The 21451-nt window shown below is 30.5% G+C and overlaps 4 protein-coding genes across 5 annotated transcripts; 2 read left to right on the plus strand and 2 right to left on the minus strand.

The window, feature by feature from the left end:
* The first annotated feature begins 5163 nt into the window (after positions 1-5163).
* On the plus strand, positions 5164-7131 carry por (Protein-serine O-palmitoleoyltransferase por). The gene is made up of 7 exons (XM_076405353.1): positions 5164-5287; positions 5341-5501; positions 5552-5813; positions 5868-6087; positions 6139-6245; positions 6301-6530; positions 6582-7131. The coding sequence occupies exons 1-7, from the start codon at positions 5253-5255 to the stop codon at positions 6983-6985; spliced, it is 1419 nt and encodes a 472-aa protein (XP_076261468.1). The 5' UTR covers positions 5164-5252; the 3' UTR covers positions 6986-7131.
* Positions 7132-7188: 57 nt separating this feature from the next.
* Positions 7189-8927, plus strand: LOC143197148 (uncharacterized). Its single transcript, XM_076405354.1, has 5 exons — positions 7189-7748; positions 7804-7903; positions 7954-8078; positions 8132-8382; positions 8439-8927. Exons 1-5 carry the CDS (start codon positions 7260-7262, stop codon positions 8557-8559), a joined length of 1086 nt encoding a protein of 361 aa, XP_076261469.1. The 5' UTR covers positions 7189-7259; the 3' UTR covers positions 8560-8927.
* Positions 8928-8963: 36 nt separating this feature from the next.
* On the minus strand, positions 8964-10352 carry RNF220 (ring finger protein 220). The gene has a single exon (XM_076405356.1). The coding sequence runs from the start codon at positions 10205-10207 to the stop codon at positions 9155-9157; it is 1053 nt and encodes a 350-aa protein (XP_076261471.1). The 5' UTR covers positions 10208-10352; the 3' UTR covers positions 8964-9154.
* A 496-nt stretch (positions 10353-10848) lies between these two features.
* On the minus strand, positions 10849-21260 carry Nipped-B (Nipped-B cohesin loading factor). 2 transcript variants are annotated; one of them, XM_076405357.1, is made up of 16 exons: positions 21020-21260; positions 20483-20804; positions 20181-20349; positions 20009-20124; positions 18559-19949; positions 18055-18501; positions 17758-17997; positions 16282-17682; positions 15571-16224; positions 15256-15520; positions 14693-15195; positions 14491-14637; positions 14212-14432; positions 13825-13999; positions 13597-13758; positions 10849-13433 (listed from the first exon to the last, which is right to left on the minus strand). In XM_076405357.1, the coding sequence occupies exons 2-16, from the start codon at positions 20583-20585 to the stop codon at positions 13239-13241; spliced, it is 6189 nt and encodes a 2062-aa protein (XP_076261472.1). In that variant the 5' UTR covers positions 20586-20804; positions 21020-21260; the 3' UTR covers positions 10849-13238. The 2 variants fall into 2 exon arrangements, with proteins under 2 accessions (XP_076261472.1, XP_076261473.1); XM_076405358.1 differs by having other exon boundaries at positions 20483-21260.
* Between the last annotated feature and the right edge of the window lie 191 nt (positions 21261-21451).

A 21451-nucleotide genomic window follows, 5' to 3' on the forward strand; every position in this document is an offset into this window, starting at 1 on the left:
GTTGTAAAATTTTACATAAAATATGTTATTTTCATTATGATAAGTCTCTTTGAACCGAAGTTAGAGCTAAAAGTCTAAAAATGACCTAAAATGCCAAATTTTCCTGAGTATATATATGGAAAAAGTGTCAAAATATTTTTGATCTCTAAATAAGCTAATAAGATGGTAACATACCTATTTTACGGTGAAAAAAAACTATAAATCCATCAATTTTAGCCGCAGACTATATCTTTCCGAAATATTAGCAAATATTTGTGAAAGATAATTTTTCGAGAAAGACGTGAATGTTGCTGTAACTTTTTAAATATTGAGTACATTAAAATAATTGGTACACCATCAAATTTGTCGTAAAATTTTACATAAAATATGTTATTTTTATTATGATAAGTCTCTTTGAACCGAAGTTAGAGCTAAAAGTCTAAAAATGACCTAAAATGCCAAATTTTCCTGAGTATATATATGGAAAAAGTGTCAAAATATTTTTGATCTCTAAATAAGCTAATAAGATGGTAACATACCTATTTTACGGTGAAAAAAACTATAAATCCATCAATTTTAGCCGCAGACTATATCTTTCCGAAATATTAGCAAATATTTGTGAAAGATAATTTTTCGAGAAAGACGTGAATGTTGCTGTAACTTTTTAAATATTGAGTACATTAAAATAATTGGTACACCATCAAATTTGTCGTAAAATTTTACATAAAATATGTTATTTTCATTATGATAAGTCTCTTTGAACCGAAGTTAGAGCTAAAAGTCTAAAAATGACCTAAAATGCCAAATTTTCCTGAGTATATATATGGAAAAAGTGTGAAAATATTTTTGATCTCTAAATAGGCTAATAAGACGGTAACATACCTATTTTACGGTGAAAAAAACTATAAATCCATCAATTTTAGCCGCAGACTATATCTTTCCGAAATATTAGCAAATATTTATGAAAGATAATTTTTCGAGAAAGACGTGAATGTTGCTGTAACTTTTTAAATATTGAGTACATTAAAATAATTGGTACACCATCAAATTTGTCGTAAAATTTTACATAAAATGTGTTATTTTCATTATTATAAGTCTCTTTGAACCGAAGTTAGAGTTAAAAGTTTAAAAATGACCAAAAATCGTAAATTGTCCTGAGTATATATATGGAAAAAGTGTCAAAATATTTTTGATCTCTAAATAAGCTAATAAGACGGTAACATACCTATTTTACGGTGAAAAAAACTATAAATCCATCAATTTTAGCCGCAGACTATATCTTTCCGAAATATTAGCAAATATTTGTGAAAGATAATTTTTCAAGAAAGACATGAATGTTGCTGTAACTTTTTAAATATTGAGTACATTAAAATAATAGGTACACCATCAAATTTATCGTAAAATTTTACATAAAATGTGTTATTTTCATTATTGTAAGTCTCTTTGGTTCAGGTTCAGCCTGGTGTTGTTGAAGATCACGGTAACTCGCCGTATTCTCCAGATCTTGCACCTCCTGATATCCACTTTTTCGTGTTCCAACCACACTTCATAACCATAATGAATTCATTTTTTTCATTAATATTATTATAAATACGGCTGAGTTTCAAAGTTACGAATCCAAAGAATCTTTTTTTAAATTAAATTCTATATAATTTAAAAAGGTAATGTACCCGCAGCATACTAATGTAGCAACGCTCAAATAAAACTGAATTATGTATAAGAATATAGGTGATAAAATCGTAATAATGCATATGGAGTTTCATATTCAAAAGCAGCTGAAAACTTTTACACTTATCTTTATAAAGTATTGCGACAGAAATAAAATAGACTGACATCTCAGTAAAATAAATAGATAATCTCAGATATAATTACAAAAGTAAAAGGCATAAATTATCGAGGAAGTTTCACGACAAATAAAAGTTTTTAAAAGAAAATGGGAGGTTTTTCTAAACTCTATTATTCCTATCAAATCTCAAAACGCATTACAAACTCCTATTGTGTCCGACTACAAAGCAAATTCTGATAAATAACCATCGGAAGGAAATAACCAAATCACGGCTGATATAATATCTCGAGAAATGGAGAAAATGCAATTCCTCTAAAACTTCATGTAGAATAGTTATCTGTGCCAAAACTACCTTTCGACGTTTTGTGAATATCGAGGAAAATTGATTTCCATACGACTGAATCAAAATTACATTTTAGTGGAAGAATCAAGGTAATAATAATAGAATGATTTTTCTAAAAGAGCTTTAACACAATAAAATTACCAAATAAAACATCAAAAGCATAAAAGAACATATTTATTATATGAAAAATTCAGCTTGTCTTAATAAATAAGGGTGTTAAAATGAAATAAACGAAAATTAGGTATTTTCGGGCTAAAGTCTCTGTTTCGGAAAAAGCGATTTTTCCTAAAACTTCGCGTAAAATCGTTATCTCCGTCAAGACTACTTTTCCATGGCTGTGAATATAGAAAGAAAATTGATTTCCAAACGGCAGAGGTCAGATTACGTGTCAGTCAAAAAGCCAAACCAGGTAAAAGGGTGTATTTTGTTCTTCTTTTCGGTGTTTATGTCACTAACTGATTTGAGCCAAGTCCTTTATAGAAAAAATTTCCTTCTAACACAAACAAACTGTTTGAAAAAAAGATAAAGCAGTTATAAGCTATTTTTGACACATGGTAAATGTCATTGTGTCAAGTCGCGCACTTTGAGACTAAATCTGAAACACACCTGATGTTTTTTTCAAAAATTATTTTAGCGCAGCGCATACATTTAAATATCAAAGTAACAAAGCATTAGTTATATTGAATAAAATCAGAATCTTGATTATAACAATTTCAGTCAATATTATTTCGAGGCTTGATACCAGCCTACAATATCAAAACCAATTACTTGTATTCGAAAAATACATTATATACCAAGAAAAAGATCATTTACAGTTAAGGATATATCGTAAAATTATATTAAAGTAGATCCCCGATTAATTGATACATTTAGTACTAAAGCCAAAAGATCCTGGATAAGTGAAATCACGGTTAATGGCCAAGATTGTTTGTTTCGGCCAATAAACCATAAAACTTTATTTAATACTCATATATTGTGATTAGTTATTTTATTAACGTTGTAGATGGAAAGTTTTACCTAGAAAACATGACTGACATCACATTATAGCATCGAATATTAAAATAAAATAAATATTCCCTAACAAAATTTAAAATAACATCATTTTAAACTCGTTATTTTTAGCTAGGAGGTCCAAAATAGGGATTAATAATATGATTAAAAAGTCATTTGTACCAGAATGTCAATTATTTTGACGAGACCTAATCCCCGACACAAAACACACCACATTGAAACAAACAATTTGTTTCATAATTATGAATTTAATCATGAATCAATAACAGGGAAGGTTTACGGATCCCGGGTTGCCTTGGGTTGTTTGGTTTTGCCAATACATTACATTTAAAACATTCTTCAGTTTTAATTTCGAGCAATAATTTGTGTTTCAGCCTATATATTTGACCCACAATGCTCTTGATGTGACCTTAACACTGAATTCGCATTCGAAAAACCATTTTTATGCAAATTCAAATTTACATAACGCATTTCGATATGATGAATAGCATCAATCACAAAATCAAACCCTTATTGGTTGTACAATAATAACGTAATAACATTTCAGCATAGTAATTTTATCAACTAAATAAAAATAATCAGGGAATAAAAAAATAAAAATTGTTATATTAAAAATGTCAATATTTTATTATCAAAATTAATCATATTTAAAATGTTATTTTAAAGTTAGTCCCTACTAACATAAGTTGAACTATCTGTATCGACTTTTAAAAGGTGAATGGCATCTAACGAAAACATCAACCCGAAAGTGTTATTCTCTAAGCCCCAGAAAAATATTCCAGCTCCAGTATCTTGTCAATTAACTACGGTATATTGTTGGTTGCATATAATACTATTCCTATTTTTAATTATTTAATTCTTTTTAAACATATGTAATGTCATTTGACATAGTTAAAAATTACTTGTCCAACTTTATTATCTATTTTCCTACTAATATAAATAATTTGCATATAACAATGAAAAACAATAAATAGCATATATTAAATGTTAAAATATTTTTTCTGCTGGAATGAAAAAAAAAGAAATATAGAAAAATAAGAAAAAGAAAATAAATAAATAAATCTTATTTTAATCCTCTTTTATTTACAAAGGTATAAACATGTAATATTTTATGGTATATATTATTTTAAAAATAGGATATTTTAATATAAAATCTCGGAAACAATGAAAACAAATATCTGAATCAATATTGATTGTAATCGGGTGTGGTTAAGCTCTATTAATATTTGGTTTAAATAAACAAATAAATAAAAGTAATTGAAAAGGACCTGACATCCTCAGTAATAATGCAGGTATAAATGTAATTAAAAAGCAGTGCGGATTGAGATATTCCAAATCGCGCGTGCCTTGGCCCTCCTTTGTTGACAACTTTTCTTGTAGCGGCTGTTCCAGGTTACTATGGGAATATCCAACGACGCCAAATAAAATTTCCAACTCCAAATGACAAGACTTACCAGGGAAATATATAGTCGAGTCCATAATCGTTGAGATTTTTTAAAATTTTTAAAAACAAACTCCGAAAACCAACCCGTTCCATATTTTCGACACTGACATTAGAATGCGGCTTGTAAGTCGCGTCTTTTTTAGGTCACTTGGAATCGGACAAAATCATTTTAACGAATTTCCCAGCCTCACCCCGGCTATTCGATGGAAAGCCGACGACTTTCTGCCGCTCCTTTCTATAGCTCCATCTTTCGGTGTCGCCAAATACGTATCCAGCAATTTTCCGGACTTCTCGCAGGTTGCCCTCTAGCAACTTTGTTACAAATCAAAACACGTACGAAAATCTATTTCATAAAGCCAAATCGGCAATCTTAATGTTTCTTTTATATATAGTAGTATAATTTTTACTAGAAAAAAAAGTTTACCAAAATATTATTCCGGACAAAATACATAATGTTATTAATGACCTGAATATTGTATACTCATTTAGTATATGTTTGACAAATTAGAATAATTTTAAAACTAAATAGGCAACTAGTAAATAACCTTCCAATGTTTTCAAATTCGTGTGAAGCCACCTTAAAAAGATATTAAGCTTTGTTGCTATGCAACTGCCTAACCTTACTTATATTAGGAAAACGTCTAAAAATAATAAACATCAGTTATTTAAACAATGATTTAAGATTAACAATGGATTTTTTGCCAGATATACCCACTTCCGATGAGTAAATTTATATATTACATCTAAAAATCGATTTATTAACAATTACATTTTCAGATCTCTCCAATATTATTTTAACGATTTTGACGAAGATTTCTTTCATGAAACATTTAATGATGTTTGGGAAAACTGTGTCGTTGAATCTATAAAAAGCATATATAATTCTCTCTCTATTACAATATACATTAATTTAGGTTTTGGTCTTGCCACTTCACTAGGTAAATGTTTTTTTATTAACCATAGGAATTAATATAGTTATTTTTTTTAGGTCTACCAGAAAATATATTTCATTGGTTGTCAGCATTATGTGGGTTTTATATACTTATTGTAACATTACAGTCAGCAAAAGGATTGGCAGTAATATTTATTTCATACCTCACAATTTATGTTATTATATTTGTAATTAATACTTTTCATAAAAGACTGAAGGAAAACAAACTCAAAGAATATGATAGAAGAAACAAATACTTTCACTTTGTTGAAAATTCTTCTATTGCCCAATATTCTTTAATAATATTTTTTGTGTTATTGTAAGATCATATCTAACATATTATCATTCATGAAACCTATTAAATTATTTTTAGTGAATATATTTTGCTAGAAAAAGAAACATGGCTTGAAATTAGAGGAATAATGATGGTATTTTCAATGAAACTGATATCTATAATAACAGATATAGATTTACAGAATTTTCCAAGTTTTTCACAATACTGTGGTTATATGTTTTCTGGCAGCAATATCTTATTTGGTCCGTGGATAACATATGATTACTATCTATTTCTAATTAAGTATCCAACAAAAAAGGTTTGTTACTATATATAGTGAATTTAAATAACTAGGAATTATTTTTTTTAGAATATTTATTGGTTACTGGGTATTGTAAGAGCATTGTTTTTAGCATTGTTCTTTTTAACACTATCAAACTGTTGGACAAGTTATTTTATACCTGATGATTCTAACAAGTAATAATGAGTTTTGTTATTTTAATTTAATATTAATATTGACCTTGTATTTTAGATTATTACTAGGTTACAAAGAAGCTCTCTCTTTCAGAACTAGTCATTATTTTATATGTTATTTATCTGAAGCTCTCATGCTGGCAGCTGGGTGGAAAGAAAAAGATCATCATTTTGATGAACAATATTGGAAATTGTCAGTAACAAATCCCCTCAATATTGAATTACCATCAGCTTTGTCGATTGTTGTTATCAACTGGAATAAACCAATGCATTATTTCTTTAAAAAATGTAATTGACAATAATTTATGTTATATTGTTTATTAAACATGTTTATTTCAGATATTTACCGGAAATGGTTACCCTTGGGAAAATTTTATGCTATATTTTTAACATTTCTAATATCATCTTTATTTCACGGGTTTGAGATTAAAATCTCTTTAGTTCTATTAAGTCTAGGAATATTTTCATATCTTCAAATTTTAGTCCGAGAACAGGTTTCGCAAACTTTTAATATTTGTGTTAAAGTGTACCCCTGTAAGGCATGCAACCACAAAATCAAATCGGGCAGCGTAATTTGTATTTTAACAAAACTGTTGTTTTCCTTCTTTACAGTGTTGCATTTAATATTCCTAGGCGTTTTAATGGATGAATCTACTAATGAAGTAGGTATATACACAAAATGGAGCAATTTGTACTTTTTCAGTTTATGGATAATGTTTATTAATTTCTTAATTGTAAAGTAAACCCATCAAATGTATATTGTTTTCAGCACTTTCTCAGTATGTGATATTATTTTTTTACGCATAAAAAGAATATATCAGTATTAGTTTTTATATATACATATATATCATTTTATAGAATTTGTTTTATATTTTAAAAATTAAAATATGCCGATGTACTGCTTGTTATCAATTTTTTTCCTCATAATGTAAAAACCAAAAGAATATTCATCGTTCAGGACATTGTTCATTGTGTATTTTGTGAGTGTAAAGTTGTCTGTAAATCGTGTTTTTTAAAATGGTTTTATCTGAACAAATTTCCTCTGAGGAACAACAAATATCAAAAGTTTTAATTTCAATCATATGTCTTTATGGTAACGATGGTTTGCCCCTAGAATTAGTGGAGAGCGAATTTGAAAATTACTGCGGTTTTCCGATTCCATGGAGGAAATTTGGAGCTGAAACTTTAAAATCCTGGTTGATCACTCTGCCCCATATTTATCTTGTTGTCGACCGTTTTAATAATGAAGTTTTAATTGAACAAAGCCCTAAATCGATGCACATCAAAGATTTAATTTTAAAACAAAAACAAGCCCATCATAAGAGCCAGACCTTTTTAAACAGGAAGCTTTGCCCATATGCTACTGGACATGGGGAATATAATCAGGAATACAAAATGAAGAACAGATTAGAATGTCAAAATTTACCGGAGGGTTCTTTCATACACACTTCTATAAACAATGTAATAGTTAATGATCCAGATAGATATGAAAAATTTGAAGAATTGGTAAATATTTGGAACCATTTTATACATTCATATTAATTTTTTTTATATCGTCTAGGAATCCATGTTGCCTTTATTTTATAAACATCAAGCGCTTGGAGATGACTTTTTCTTAGATATTGCCGATTCAAAGTTGGGTTATTATGTTCCAGATAAAGGTTTATATGAAAATTAAAAGTTTACTTAAGCTCATCTATGAAAATTTTAGGACCTAAAGAATGTGGACTGTGCATTGCCGGACAAACAATTTCTAAACTTAGCGAAAAAATTCGTGGAGCTGTAATTTTAGCTCCAAGAGTTGTCGTAATGATTGGATTTCAAGATTTAATTGATGTATTATTTTTAATGCTACAAGTAATAACAATATTTAAATATATAAATTTAAGGGTCAAAACATAAGCACTATGATAACAGATTTAAGACAACTAATCATGGAATTGAAGAAAAAAAATACTCGCATTACACTTATTACGTTAATACCATCCCCAAAGCTTCCAAAAGTTCGAAGATTCGAAATAAGAATGGATATCTTCAACAGAGCTATAATTGACTATGCTTCCGACCCGATTTTAAAATGTAATATAATTGATATGAATACGATTTTTATTAAAGAAACCGAAAAATTCAAGAAGGATTTGTACGTATATATGATTTAAAAAAAACATTCTCTATCAATATTTCCTCTTTTTCTAGTGACCGATTTAAGAAAGTAACAAAAAATGATCCTTATAAGGTTTTTTCGGACTATGGTAGAAAAATATTCTTAAATGCTTTGAAGTCCTGCCTTAAAGAACAAATTGAGTATGGACATTAAATATGCCCAAAAATGTTCCGTTTTTTTATATATCCAGTGCATACTTTTGGATTTTTCCCAAATGTTCCATGCGTTAGCTGGCATCATATAAAAAAGTTTTTCTCATAACCTATTTTTATGTTATTACAAAATAACATTTTTTTGTTGATAGTATAATTGACACCATTTATGTAGTTAAAATACTATATTTAAATATTTTGTAAGGTTAGTTTAATTTATTTATTTATTAATAGTTTTAATTTAACCTTTACGCATGGACACCTGTGATATTACTTTTAATTAGATTTTAGTTAGCGTTAAGATTACGGAACCACAATTTAGTACTTATAGGATACCTGCAGAACTTAATTATAAGATCTTTTTGTCAATTTTTGTAGTTTTATTTGTCTTAATAAAAAAAAGTATATAGCAAAAAATATTTATTAAGTCTTATAAAAACCAAAGGAAATACGTATTCTTATTACCTATGTACAATAATTTGATAAATTAAGAAAATTTCATTTAGACATATATACAAATACAAATTTGATACATACAGACACACTCAAAATAGAGTCCTTAAACCTGTGTAATACATTAATAACTTAACCTAAATTTACATGTAAATTTTCCTAAGATCTGACGCAGAAGTAATCATATTACATTGAGGACAAAGTTTTTTTGCTCCTAATGTCTGGAGCCAACACTGCTCACAATGAACATGCCAACAACACACTGATATAACTGGGGTTCTGTATCTTTCCATGCAGATTAAACATTTATATATCTCATCCCTGCTTTCCAAACGTGCTTCCAATTCTTTGATTCTATTTTTAAGTACCTGAAGTACCGGATCTCCTTTTGATTTAATTGTACTGGATTGATCATCTTTGTCCTCAGAACTAAGCCTATTTGGAACTGTACCTATAACAGCTTTTCTTAGGGCTAAATCTTCAGCAGCTTCTTCACAAGGCAGAATTATATCCTGTTCTGAATATTGTGGGGAACCATACATTTCTCCATCACCATCAACATTTAAATCTTCATCTTCATCAACACTTTGTACTGAAGTGCCCAGGTTTGAAAGACCTCCTTGTAAAAGGGTAGTTGCTCTGACTCTACTCTGCCCAGCCCATTCATATTCTTCATAAGTTTCAATATCAATATTTTCATCATCATGGTCACTGTCATTTCCTTCAGATCTTCTAAGGCAAAGTTCTACATGAATTGTTATATCTTCAGTTACTTCAGTATTGCATATTGGACATATTTGTTCTTCAGCCTTTCTTTTACGTGTTTTGGTACGTTGTCTGTTTTGCCTGTTACTTTTAACCTTCTGATATGTCTCCCAATTTTTATGAGAATCACCATTTTCATTAGAAGCATGTCCGTTTGAACTTGAAGGAGTGCTTTTTCCGTTAAGTTTAATTTTAGCTGGAGGTAATTTGTTAAGTTTCTCTATTTCAGTACCTAAGTGACAATCAATTTCAGAGTGACGAAGAGTTACACTACATACTGGACAACACGTAGGATCTATTTGTTTCTTTTTTGTTCTACATCCTCTTCCAGATTCCTCCAAGTTGAAACTGGTACTTGGAACTCCAGTATTATCTTCAAAAACTTCCATTACTATGCCGTGATTAAACCGAATAAAGCTTGTTTCAACCATTTAATATCACTTATTGATGAAAATTAACATATTACTTATACATTATTTGAGATGTTATTGGATTTTCTTTTACTATTTGTTTACATCCTTAGGTTACGGCATCATAACAAAATGCTTGCTCCATTCGTAACAATTTTTTTGACATTTAGTTCAAGATAAATTTAGGAATTTTTGAATTGTCAAATTTGTCTTATGGCAACATTGATAACAGGAATTTAAAACTGACAAGTATTTAAAAACCAAGCATTACAAATATACAGGATGTGTCCAAAACAAATGAAAGTAATATATCAAATACACATAGTATAAATAAAATAGTCATGGAAAGTAATAAAAAAATTTAATGTTCCCCATCTATTTTTTCATATCTATAAATATTTTCAATTATTCTATTTATTGGTAAATAATTATTATGGTGGGTAGCTTCAGCATTTATGTAGCTTTGTTCTTATCTAATATAATCTTAGTTTAGATTTCTTTATGAGGTTATTGAAATACCTTCATCAGATTGAAAACTATTTTGTAAATCCTGTATTTTATCAATATATCCTATTCAATTCAATAATAATTTAATATCAGAAGATTTTAGCTAGGTTAATTGGGATATGGAATAATTGAGGTTCTTAATGAAAATAACAAAATTCTTAGAAATATAAATTTATTTAAATACAAATTGGGAGTTTTACAATATGGAAAACCCTGAATAACAGATGTTTGTTTGACCAAATATACATACCTAAAGTCTAATTTACAAAATAATCATATATGGTCATAACAAACAACGTTAAAGGTATTTATTACACATTCACTAACAACTCACAACTAATTTATAATTATAAATAAACTACGGATAATAACCTGCTACAAATTTTAGACAATTTTCTAAGTACAGTGTTCCTTTTGTATTCATTTAAAAAATTGCACAAAATCAGATTGATATTTATCACAAGTAAAAAAGTAATACTGACATTCCAATGGACACATCATTCTAAGCCTACTAACGTATTTTTTTATAGTTTCCCATGTCAAAAATTGTCATTTTGTTAAAAAAAATATATAAAACTTAGCTCTACAAAATTATAACTGAAAATATATAAAATTACTATTTTTCATTGATTTTCAGTGACTTCAGGATAAAACTATATATAGGGTTAATAATATAGATTTTGAAAATGCAAATTAATCAAACCATTATTAAGTTAGATTTTTTCAATATAAGGTAAATTTGAATGATTTTTTGCGTTTTTAGTCTAAATTTGAAACAGGTTACTAAAACAATAAGGACAGAGAAGAAATATCTGGCAGAATGGTAGAAAATGAATGAAAATAAAAAAGAAACGATAATAAATAAATATTCTAATCAAAAAGAAAACCAGAACCAGAGTCTTTTTTAAATACTTCCCACTAAAAAGCTTAATTTTTTATTCTTTTTCTATAACAATATTATTTGCTTATCAAAATAAAATGAGAAATTCCAGTCTGTAAAGCTGCTAGAATATATCTTCCACGTTAAAAAAAAAAACAATAAACCAAGCCAGACACTTGTTAAGAAATAACTAGCAGCTGATTCAAGTTATATAGTTTAAATTCTTTTAAGCCAGAGGCCTAAATATCACCACAAAAACACAAGTATTGAACATTGAAGTTTTTCGAATTGTTAAAAACCTTAACATATAGAATTTCAGATGTTTTCAAACCTAATGAAATCCTGAAGAACTATAATTTTAATCTAAAAAAATTGTGATATAATCAAACGTGTAAACAATTCCGACACTATCAAAGAATATTTCTTTTGAAAATTAGGATGGAACAAGCGAAGCCTAATAAAATCAGATATATAACGTAAATTGTTGCACTTCGTTCTTTCGTTTCTAACTAACTTTAACCGTATTAAGCTGTGCTCATTAACACAATCTAGAGTAACTGTTGTTATCAAATTAAATAAACCGACATATGGAATCTTAAGACATAATATACAAATACATACAGCTTAGTATTTTAAATTAGATCAGTCCAAGTTGTAACCACAACACATAGGGATGTTTTATTTTAATTAAAATAACTGGTGAGTGTATGACTAGATCACTCCAAATTGTAACCAAAGCACTATCAATCGTTACAACTTAAAATAATCAATCCAAAATTTATATAAAAAAAACATAAAATATAATACAATGTACCGATATATATAAACAAACTTCACTTGAAATACATATATATAAAATAACACGCCCAAATCTGAATTTAAAGGAAATTCTTAAATATACAAAACATGTCCATATTAAAAAATATCAAAAGCTCAAGTTAGTGTGATGCAATTCTCATTGGGTATAATATGTTCGAACGAAATGACTAGATCGTTTTGTTTTTACCGTTTTTCCATTGTTTTTAAAAAACAAATAAGGAGAATTTACAACAATGCTAACACCCATATATATGTATATAACGTATATATATGAATGTCCGTTAATAGAAGTTCAATATTTGAAGACTACTTACATCACATATTAGAGAGATCCTTAATAAAATTCAGAGCGGAACCTGAGGATGGTAAAAGTAAAACTAACTTAAACAAAAAAGCAGTTGATAAATCCTTATTTGAAAAATTGTCATACTAAAGTATATAAAATAAAATTGACGCCGTTACAAGGTGTGTTGTGTGGTAGCCTTGATTGTGTGTATACAGTAAATTAAACTTGTTTTTTTGTGGCATGAAAAGACAATAAAAATTTGATTAGAAAAAAAATTGCATAAAATATCTATACAAATGATCACAGAGACGTTCACATTTTAATATAGTTTTCTCTATCATTATACATAATACGAATGGGAACCGAAATCTCTGTGAGCAACGTAGTTTGATAAATTATAACCACTAATATAAGTTTCTGAGTGCTGGATTACATTATACACACCACCGCATATTCTCACTGACTTGAAATATAAAATTCATTCATATACTGCTGAATTTAACTAAAAAATAATCACTGTACAGTCTAACGCGCGTGTCTCTGCCTTATCTAACTTAATATTAAACCAAGTAGTCCGGATCACTGAAATCGTTCTCGTCACTTTCACTATCACTGGGAATTTTTCTGCGTTTCTTTTTGTGACGGACTTTTTTCGCTTTCTCGGATGATCGGTGACTACGCGGTGTACGTTTCGTTTCAGTTTCGAATCGTTTATGAGATATTACCATTTTCGGCACTTTCGGCGGAGAATGGTCCTGTTAAAATAAATAATTCGCTCTATTTTTAGTGTCCCAAAATAATCGTAAATCATTCAAATACTTTATCATTAAAGAACCAAGTGTCCAAGTACAAACAATTATCACAAAGTTCTTTATATTACGAAATAAATTACATTTGATTGGCACAACAAAAACTCACTTTATAATTCTGAAGTACTACTTGATCTGCCTCCGTCAAAATTGCCGTCGGTGCACCGGGGTTTAATGGAGGATTCGCGTTTCCTCCCAAAGCGGTTAAGACTCGGTTGTTTTCGTCTTCCTCAACATCGTCAGGATCCAGTTGCAACATCAATTGTTTAAACTAATCAAGAACAACAGAAAATTTTAACGTTTTGATATAAACATTTGTTTTAAATAACAAACGTACATCTAAATATTGACGTATAAGATCTCTGCGGCCATTATCATCCAAATATTCGGGCGGACAACCTTCCTTAATTTTCTGAAGAGTCGTTTTTGGGCTAAACAATGCGTTTGATCTCCTTGAAATAGCTTTTTCATACACTTTCACTGCTTCACAAGGTGAATAAAGTTGAATTTTACTATAAAAAATGGCAAATGTTGAAGTAAAATACACAATCATTTTAAAACAAAGAGTATAACCAGAGTCATCTTCGTCAGGTGAATCAATAACAAAATAACAAGACAGAGCGTCCCAAAAGGAAGTTTATTGTTTCCTTACTGTGTGAATTGCCTAAAGTGGCGTGAAATATAAACTTTCTTTTGCGAATCCTCATATAATATCTTTGCTTACCCATCACTAAGACCATAAACGTCTTTAATATGTTGTTTTAGCATCAATAGTAAAAGGCACCCTTGTGCTGCAGTTAGACAAGCTTGTAAATGACTTGCACTTTCAGGAACTCTGGCAGCTAATGCTTCTTCGTCATCGTCCTCATCTAACGCCGATACCACATTATTCAATTCTCCATTTTCTGTTTCAATTATCTTGTTTTGTCCATCGGTTATTAAACCCTGCACAGAAATATAGATTTTCAAAATTAATATTATATATGAGTCCGTCAAAACTTACTTCTCTAAACGACTGCAAGAGATTAGTTCCCGAATTTGATATCATTAAGTCAATGTGATGTACTATGAATAATGGTTCATCTTGAACTTGATAAGGGAAATAAGCCAAATTATCAGCCAGGTACAACATGTATGATAAACTTGAACGCTAAACAAAAAGTGTTTTAATTAATATATCGAGTAAATATAAATGATCAACTTACAGCTTGATCATCGAAATGTTTCACTATCTTAAGAATTAAGGCACGTCTTTGTTGTCTCGAATTTCTCAATAGAGAATACAGAAAACCATTCAGTGCAGTGGGGTACTCTCCTTTTTCCTTAATTACATATCCCCTTACTACTTCATCACTATGAATAATTCTCTGTAGTCTGTGCGACAAATCAATTCCCAGTGATGCTTGGGAGTGAACAAAGCCTGGATATTTCTTTTCAATATCAGATAAAGTTTTGTCAGCACTATGAGAAATAGATTTCTCTGGATCTGTACTCATGCATATTAACGAAGGAATGAATTGAGCAGGATGAACCAAACCTTGATTGCAAACCAACTGAATCACTTTCAATGCCGGCTGTCTGACTTGTAAACTTTGATGCAAATAACATTTCATTACTTCCTGCAGATACTGCTGTATCACAGTGCTTGCCATTCCTGAAGACACATCATTCATTTCTTTTAAATTCTCTTCTTTAGAACGTTTTGACCCTATAGAATAACAAGAAAAAGGTTGAATGTAAAATTATATATATAATTATGAAAGCTTACATTCTAAATCCTGCTTAATCATCCTATTTTCCTCTTCAATTAAATAATTTTCTATATTGATCAGCACATCAATCTTCATTTGTAAAGGAGAGTCTTCAATGATTAGCTGCCTATGATAAAACTCTTTTAATTCCGGTTCTAACATGAACTCATGATGCCTAATGCATATACTGCCTATTGCTTTTAGAGTATTAGACTGAATATCCACGTCATCTTGTTGCAAGAAATACATCATGTTAATGTAAACTTGATCTTTTGTGTCAGGCTGAAAACATGAACGATATTAAATGTTTCTCACTAATCAATAGTACTTACAGTTAAATCTCCAAGAACTTCAGGGTTAGTAAAGTCGAAATGACGCAACAGAAGACCAACAACGAAGAGCGCTCTACGCAAAAGTACTCTGTTTTTGAAATTTTTCTGATACGATATATTGTAGGTTTCAACGCTGACTTTAAATTCTAATAACGTCAAGTTAAATCTCTTAAAACAGTCTCTTATTAACTGAAAATTATGAGTAACTTTATTGATAATTGACCCTAAACAGCTTAGACAACTGCTGACGATTGGTCTATTGTATTGCAATATTAATTTCATCGCATCCTCTTCCAGCTGTGCCAAAAATGAATCACTCGGATGTTCCATCAATGGAACAACTAATTCTAGCATTCTAGCAACACAACTTATTATTTTTATGTCGCCTTCAGTGTGGCATTTTAATCCAAGGTATGGTTGCAGTGTACTGGCATGTTTAATGAGTAGTTGAGGTCTAATTTTTGCGAACGACTGTAATGTTGTGACACACGCCACAAGTCTTTCGGATGCACTTGAATGGGAGCTGTTTTCCTCCAATCTTAAAATATTTTCTATTAAACAATCAACAATTTGTCTACAAGCAGTTAGTAATGCTTTGGGTGGTTCGGTATTAATTTTAGTAGAATCATCCTTATCTTCCTTTGGTTTGTATAACTGTGGAAAAATATACAATAAATATGTTATCAAAAACCATAGAAATACTATACTTACACTTAGAAGTAATTGTTCAAACCATTCTAGACCAATTTCTTTAGATGAAGCTACAACATCTGTTATATGCATAACCTTTCTTATTAACGATTCTTCATCTTTCGTAGGAGTGAACCACATATTCTGAAAAACCTCCATTACTAGTTTTCTTATACCTTCTTCATCGTTAATTCTCCTTATCATTTTTACACAAATCTCAGGAATTTTTGGAAATTCTGGACATTCGACACAAATGTCTTTCAAAATCTTTATGACCCTTTTCCTTACACTTACTCCAGTATCCAATATCCTTGGAGAAAGAATTTCATAATATTTATGAATAAGCTCTGGTCTTCTTAAAACAAATTTACCGATCAAATCTACTGCCGCTTCTCTTACGGACGTTGATTGATCAAGGATAGACTGATTAACTCCCATCTGCATATCATGTCGACCCAAAACAGATGGATCGGCTTCAACGATCATCGTTAGACATTTCATCGCCTTCGTTCTAATTGCTATGGATGTTTCTTTAAGAACTATTAAAATAGCTTTTAGATACTGATCAAAACTTTGAGAGAAGTATCGTTTTGAAGCAAGGAATTGAGCTATAAGTTCAGCACTATTATAATCAATATAAGTTTGATAGACTTGAACTCTATTTCCTGAAGAAATAGATTCTTGGAATGGTTTTATTCTACTAAGGAGAACTTTCTTTTTCTCCTCGATTATTCTAAACTTTTCTGCGTTTTCCTGTTCGCTATTTTTAGTTTCTTTATCGGATTCTTCTTCACTGTCACTAGATTTCCCGTTTCTTTTGGAGTATTGGCTTTGGTTTTTCTTATTTCCCGATGCCAACTGAGTCTTTTCATTAACCAAATCCTTGTACCACCAAGCAATATAAAAATGTCGGGCATATTTAAGGGATTCATCATTCTGAGAATTAACAGCTAAAAAATCGAGAAGAATACGTTGCAGAAACTGCGTTCTTTCATCTTCCGTCATGTTGGACTGCTTCTTTTTTGGATTCTCGTCTTTGTCTTTCATTTCTTCCTGTCTAATATCTTTGATCATCTGGTCAATAGAATTTAATTTACATCTGGATAAAACGCTGTCACGCCGTAATCTTGCCGCAACTACACCCAGATAATCTAAACTAGCCACTCTCAAAGACATATCCGTGCCTTTATTTGAAAAGTTTTGTACCAACATTTTACCCAAAATACATAGTAACAATTCAGTGGCAGGCCATTCTGGTTTATTTACAGTTGACAACAAGTCTTGCACAAAATTTTCAAATAACGGTCTATAATCAATTTCTTCAGATTTGTTACCGCATTTACTCAAAAACACAGTTAAAAACGTTCCAGCTGTTGAGGTAGCCTTTTCAAACTTATTGCAAATTAAAACATCATCATCCACCTGTAAATAAAATGATTTGTGTTATTCAACTTATCTCCAAACCATGGATCCTTAAATAAATAATAATCTACTAACACTTTGTTGAGGTTTATCTTTCTCCTTATCTTTATCTTTATCCTTTTTAGAATTCGGTTTTTCAGGTAACGCAACGACGCACTGAATCAATTGAAGAACTAAAGCAGTTAACATCTGTATGTGTTCTTCACTGTTCAATCTATAGGTTCTTAAACTACGTTTTGTACTAGGAAGACGAGCAATGGACGCCAAAATATCATCTAACAAAAGCCGACGATGTGACTCATACCTCGTAAATATCTAAAACGGGTTTTATTGTTAAAATCAATATATAAAACATGTTATTGTATTTTTTACCGTTGTAACTAATTTTAAGCAAGCTAGCTGTAATTCACTAACGTTTTCAACAAAAAATGGACTGATACCCATCGAAGATGCGTGCAATACCGAAGTGTCGGTTAGAATCTGTATATTCATCAGTTCGGATAATAAATTTACAAGTTCGGAAATTTTCGTATATAAATTATTGATTCCTTTTCCAGAAGCAGGAGTTGTTTTCTTCCTTCTTCCATCTTTTTTCTTATTATCTAGCTTATATGTGCTATCGAAACTTGGAAATATAGTGTTTGATAGATGATATTTGATATATAGCACCACTCTATCGATAATTTCTTCCAAATAAACTCTTTTTGACATATTAGGGGAAGTCATTATATACATACAAATTAAGCATGCATCAGCTGCACCCATTACTCTTTCCATTGTTGTTTCTAACCAGAATTGACGTATACTCTCATTATCCTCCTAAAAAGAATTGTAAGTAAAATGGAAGTTTTGTTTAGTACTTTTAAAGAAACTTACATCAGTTATTGGAGAAATTCTGTCACCTCCCCGAATGTTAAGCTCCAAGATATTTAACAATCTTGTAAGCTTATCTGTTGGTATCATCTCCATAGCACCTAGAACCTTAAGTTTAGCTGCTTCAGTACAAAGTTCTGACATTATTGAGCGATTTAAAAGATTCTCATCTTGAATCATATCGTCCGGAGCTATTTCGCTAAAATCTATTTCTTCCCCAGATCTTAAAACATATTCCACTGATTTATTGAAGCGGACGTATGTGTTACTTTCCATCAGTTCTTCAGTTGACAATTTCTGGAGAACAGGTACAAATTTACGTTCTACTCTTCTTAGTTTGGGTTTTGTAAGTACAAATGGTTCTGGTTCGGTTTCTTCTTTAACAACCTTACGCCGTTTCCCAACCAACGCCGAAAATGTGTCGGTAGGATCAGTATCATCCTCTGGCTCGAATTCGTCGTCGTCACTTTGCTTATGTTTCCTTTTGACCTTCTTTTTTGAAATACCACCCTCATCATCTGAATCTGATGTCTCCTTATAATTAATCCCCTTTTTATTTAATTCAATCCCAAGCTCTTTTGCTAACTGAGGTTTTGTCTCAACGAATTCCTTTAAGCTCTTTTGCATTAGAGCCTGATCCTCCTCTGATATCCTTCCCAATCTAATAATCGGTTGTTTAATACCTGGATAAACATTATTTTCAATTTTTTCTAGTGCCCCTTCTATACGTGCAATATCTTCTTTGGTCATTTCTTGAGGAAATGATAAACTAGAACTATTTTCTTCTGATTTTACTTCTTCAAAAGATTCGGCGTTTAGCATATCTTTGTTTGAACCGACAGTGGAATTACCTCTATTAGAAGGACGTCTAAGTAACCTTAATTCACTGGTCGTGGTGTGAGTAGATCCACTAGGAACTGGAGGCGTTGATGTTGATATTGAATTTGTTGCAGTTGAGGAGATACTCGATATATTAGATGGGTAAACAGTTGAAGGGGATATTGTTGTGGGTACTTTCATATCTGAAGTATGGCTATTATTGATCTTAGGAGTAATGTCTTGTACATCTTGTAATTTTAAAGGATCAACATGCTGTATGACAGAAGTTTGTATATTACTATTGTCAATATATTCCTTAACTGACTGTGGAAAAGTTTGAGAGGACAATACAGTGTTAGACTGAGAATCAGATACTTGTGGAGGTTTAGAAGGTTCCGGTACAACAACTGGTGGTACCTGTAAATTTTGATGGGTATTTATAGGTGGTTGCTGAACAGGGTGAGAACCATGCAATTGCTGCTGAGAACTATGAGCTTGCTGCTGAAATGCTTGTTGCTGACGAATATATTGCTGTTGCTGATATTGCCTTTGCAATGCTAATTTTTGCTGACAAGCTAAAATATACCTTCGTTATAATCGAAATATATATATATATTGATCGAATATAATTCACCTTTTTGTCCACTAAAAACTTGTGGGTTTGAATGAAGAATAACTTTTAACAAATCAGGCATGCCCTCTTGTTGTTCAAGCTTATTATCCGCTCTACCATAATTATCCTTTACCTCTCTAGAAATTTAATATGCTACGTAGAATAAAAACTTTAATAAATATTTAAAACCTACATATGATCCGCTGATGTTTTTTCTAAAGAAGCTACAAGCTGTGGGACAAGAATATCATTTTTTTGTCCAAGCAAATTTTGTGCCTCTTCAGCAACTCTCGGATGAAAAAGTAAAGATTTATTGTTAATGGTTTGAGGAGAGGGTGTTGGTAATGGCAACTCCGGTAAAACTACAACAGAATATGACCGATAGATATGTATTTATAATTTGCAAATATGTTAAACAATGTTCAAATACCATGTGAATGATTAATAAGCATCACATTATTATTAAATTGTTAAAAATAATAAAATAAAAATTACCTTTTAAAATGCTGTATTCAGCTGGTAAGGCAGCCTTACAGTCAGTAAGACTAGCAACACCAGCTAAAGTGGTGATGGGTACATGAGGAATTCCTGAGTCCATCGCCACCAAAATAAAATTTGAATTATCTAAAAACCATGTTCGACAACTGTGTTGTATTCATGGCATTATTTATGTCACAAAAGTAGGTTTAACATGGGGCTTATGTTTGCTGTCCATATCACAGTTTATTCTAACCTCTCACCAAACCGGTTACTCGAAAATCTTTAAATGCCAGAAGATTTATGGAAAGAGCGATTGTTTACAACTGGAGTTTGCACTCTGAAAATAAATAATAAACGTTCTTTTTTGCACGAAAACAACTGCAAATGACATAATTGTCAACACCATTTTAGCTGACATTTGACGTAAATAAAGATATTAAGAATATGTATTAAATAAAACAGTTTCCCCTTTAATATATGCACAAGGATGCCCACAAATTATTATAATAACACCTTAGAAACTTTTGATATTTTTTAAACGTTCACTCACACCGTAAATAATTTGTTTTGTCAACCCGATATAGACGCCATCATTTTGACTTCTATCACTGACCACAATGAAGTCCTCTGGATCGCTAACAGGCCCATTGTTTCGCCATAAAATACATCTTCACTTCACTGTCATACACATTATTGTTTAAAACTGTAATATAATTAAATAGCACGATTATTAAGAGATGGGAAGCTCAGAGTAAAACTCCAGTTAACTAATTCCAATACCTCAATCGGTATTACTTTTAAATTTATGTCAGAGATGGCGCGATTTACTGTTTGTTTTCTTTTTGTTCTGTGATACCATCCCTACAAGGCGGAACAGTAAAAGTATCAAATATACCCAGTAATAAAAAATGTAATATATATTTTAGGCACTTATACAATTCTAATAGTTCACTTTAAGGTAGTATTATGACAATTCAGCACGTG

Source organism: Rhynchophorus ferrugineus, unplaced genomic scaffold (assembly GCF_030347505.1).
Source record: "Rhynchophorus ferrugineus isolate W39M unplaced genomic scaffold, kcgeb_rfMv2 rfM5, whole genome shotgun sequence".
NCBI lineage: Eukaryota > Metazoa > Arthropoda > Insecta > Coleoptera > Curculionidae > Rhynchophorus > Rhynchophorus ferrugineus.

Coding starts and splice junctions, on each gene's coding strand:
- por (XM_076405353.1), top strand. CDS start 5,253: ATGGATTTTTTGCCAGATATACCCACTTCCGATGA. Junction 5,814..5,867: donor ATAATATTTTTTGTGTTATT/GTAAGATCATAT, acceptor AATTATTTTTAG/TGAATATATTTTGCTAGAAA. Junction 6,531..6,581: donor GCATTATTTCTTTAAAAAAT/GTAATTGACAAT, acceptor TGTTTATTTCAG/ATATTTACCGGAAATGGTTA.
- LOC143197148 (XM_076405354.1), top strand. CDS start 7,260: ATGGTTTTATCTGAACAAATTTCCTCTGAGGAACAACAAATATCAAAA. Junction 7,904..7,953: donor TTATTATGTTCCAGATAAAG/GTTTATATGAAA, acceptor TGAAAATTTTAG/GACCTAAAGAATGTGGACTG. Junction 8,383..8,438: donor GAAAAATTCAAGAAGGATTT/GTACGTATATAT, acceptor CTCTTTTTCTAG/TGACCGATTTAAGAAAGTAA.
- RNF220 (XM_076405356.1), bottom strand. CDS start 10,207: ATGGTTGAAACAAGCTTTATTCGGTTTAATCACGGCATAGTAATGGAA.
- Nipped-B (XM_076405357.1), bottom strand. CDS start 20,585: ATGGACTCAGGAATTCCTCATGTACCCATCACCACTTTAGCTGGTGTT. Junction 20,350..20,482: donor TGAATACAGCATTTTAAAAG/GTAATTTTTATT, acceptor ATTCTGTTGTAG/TTTTACCGGAGTTGCCATTA. Junction 13,759..13,824: donor TTATACGTCAATATTTAGAT/GTACGTTTGTTA, acceptor GTTCTTGATTAG/TTTAAACAATTGATGTTGCA.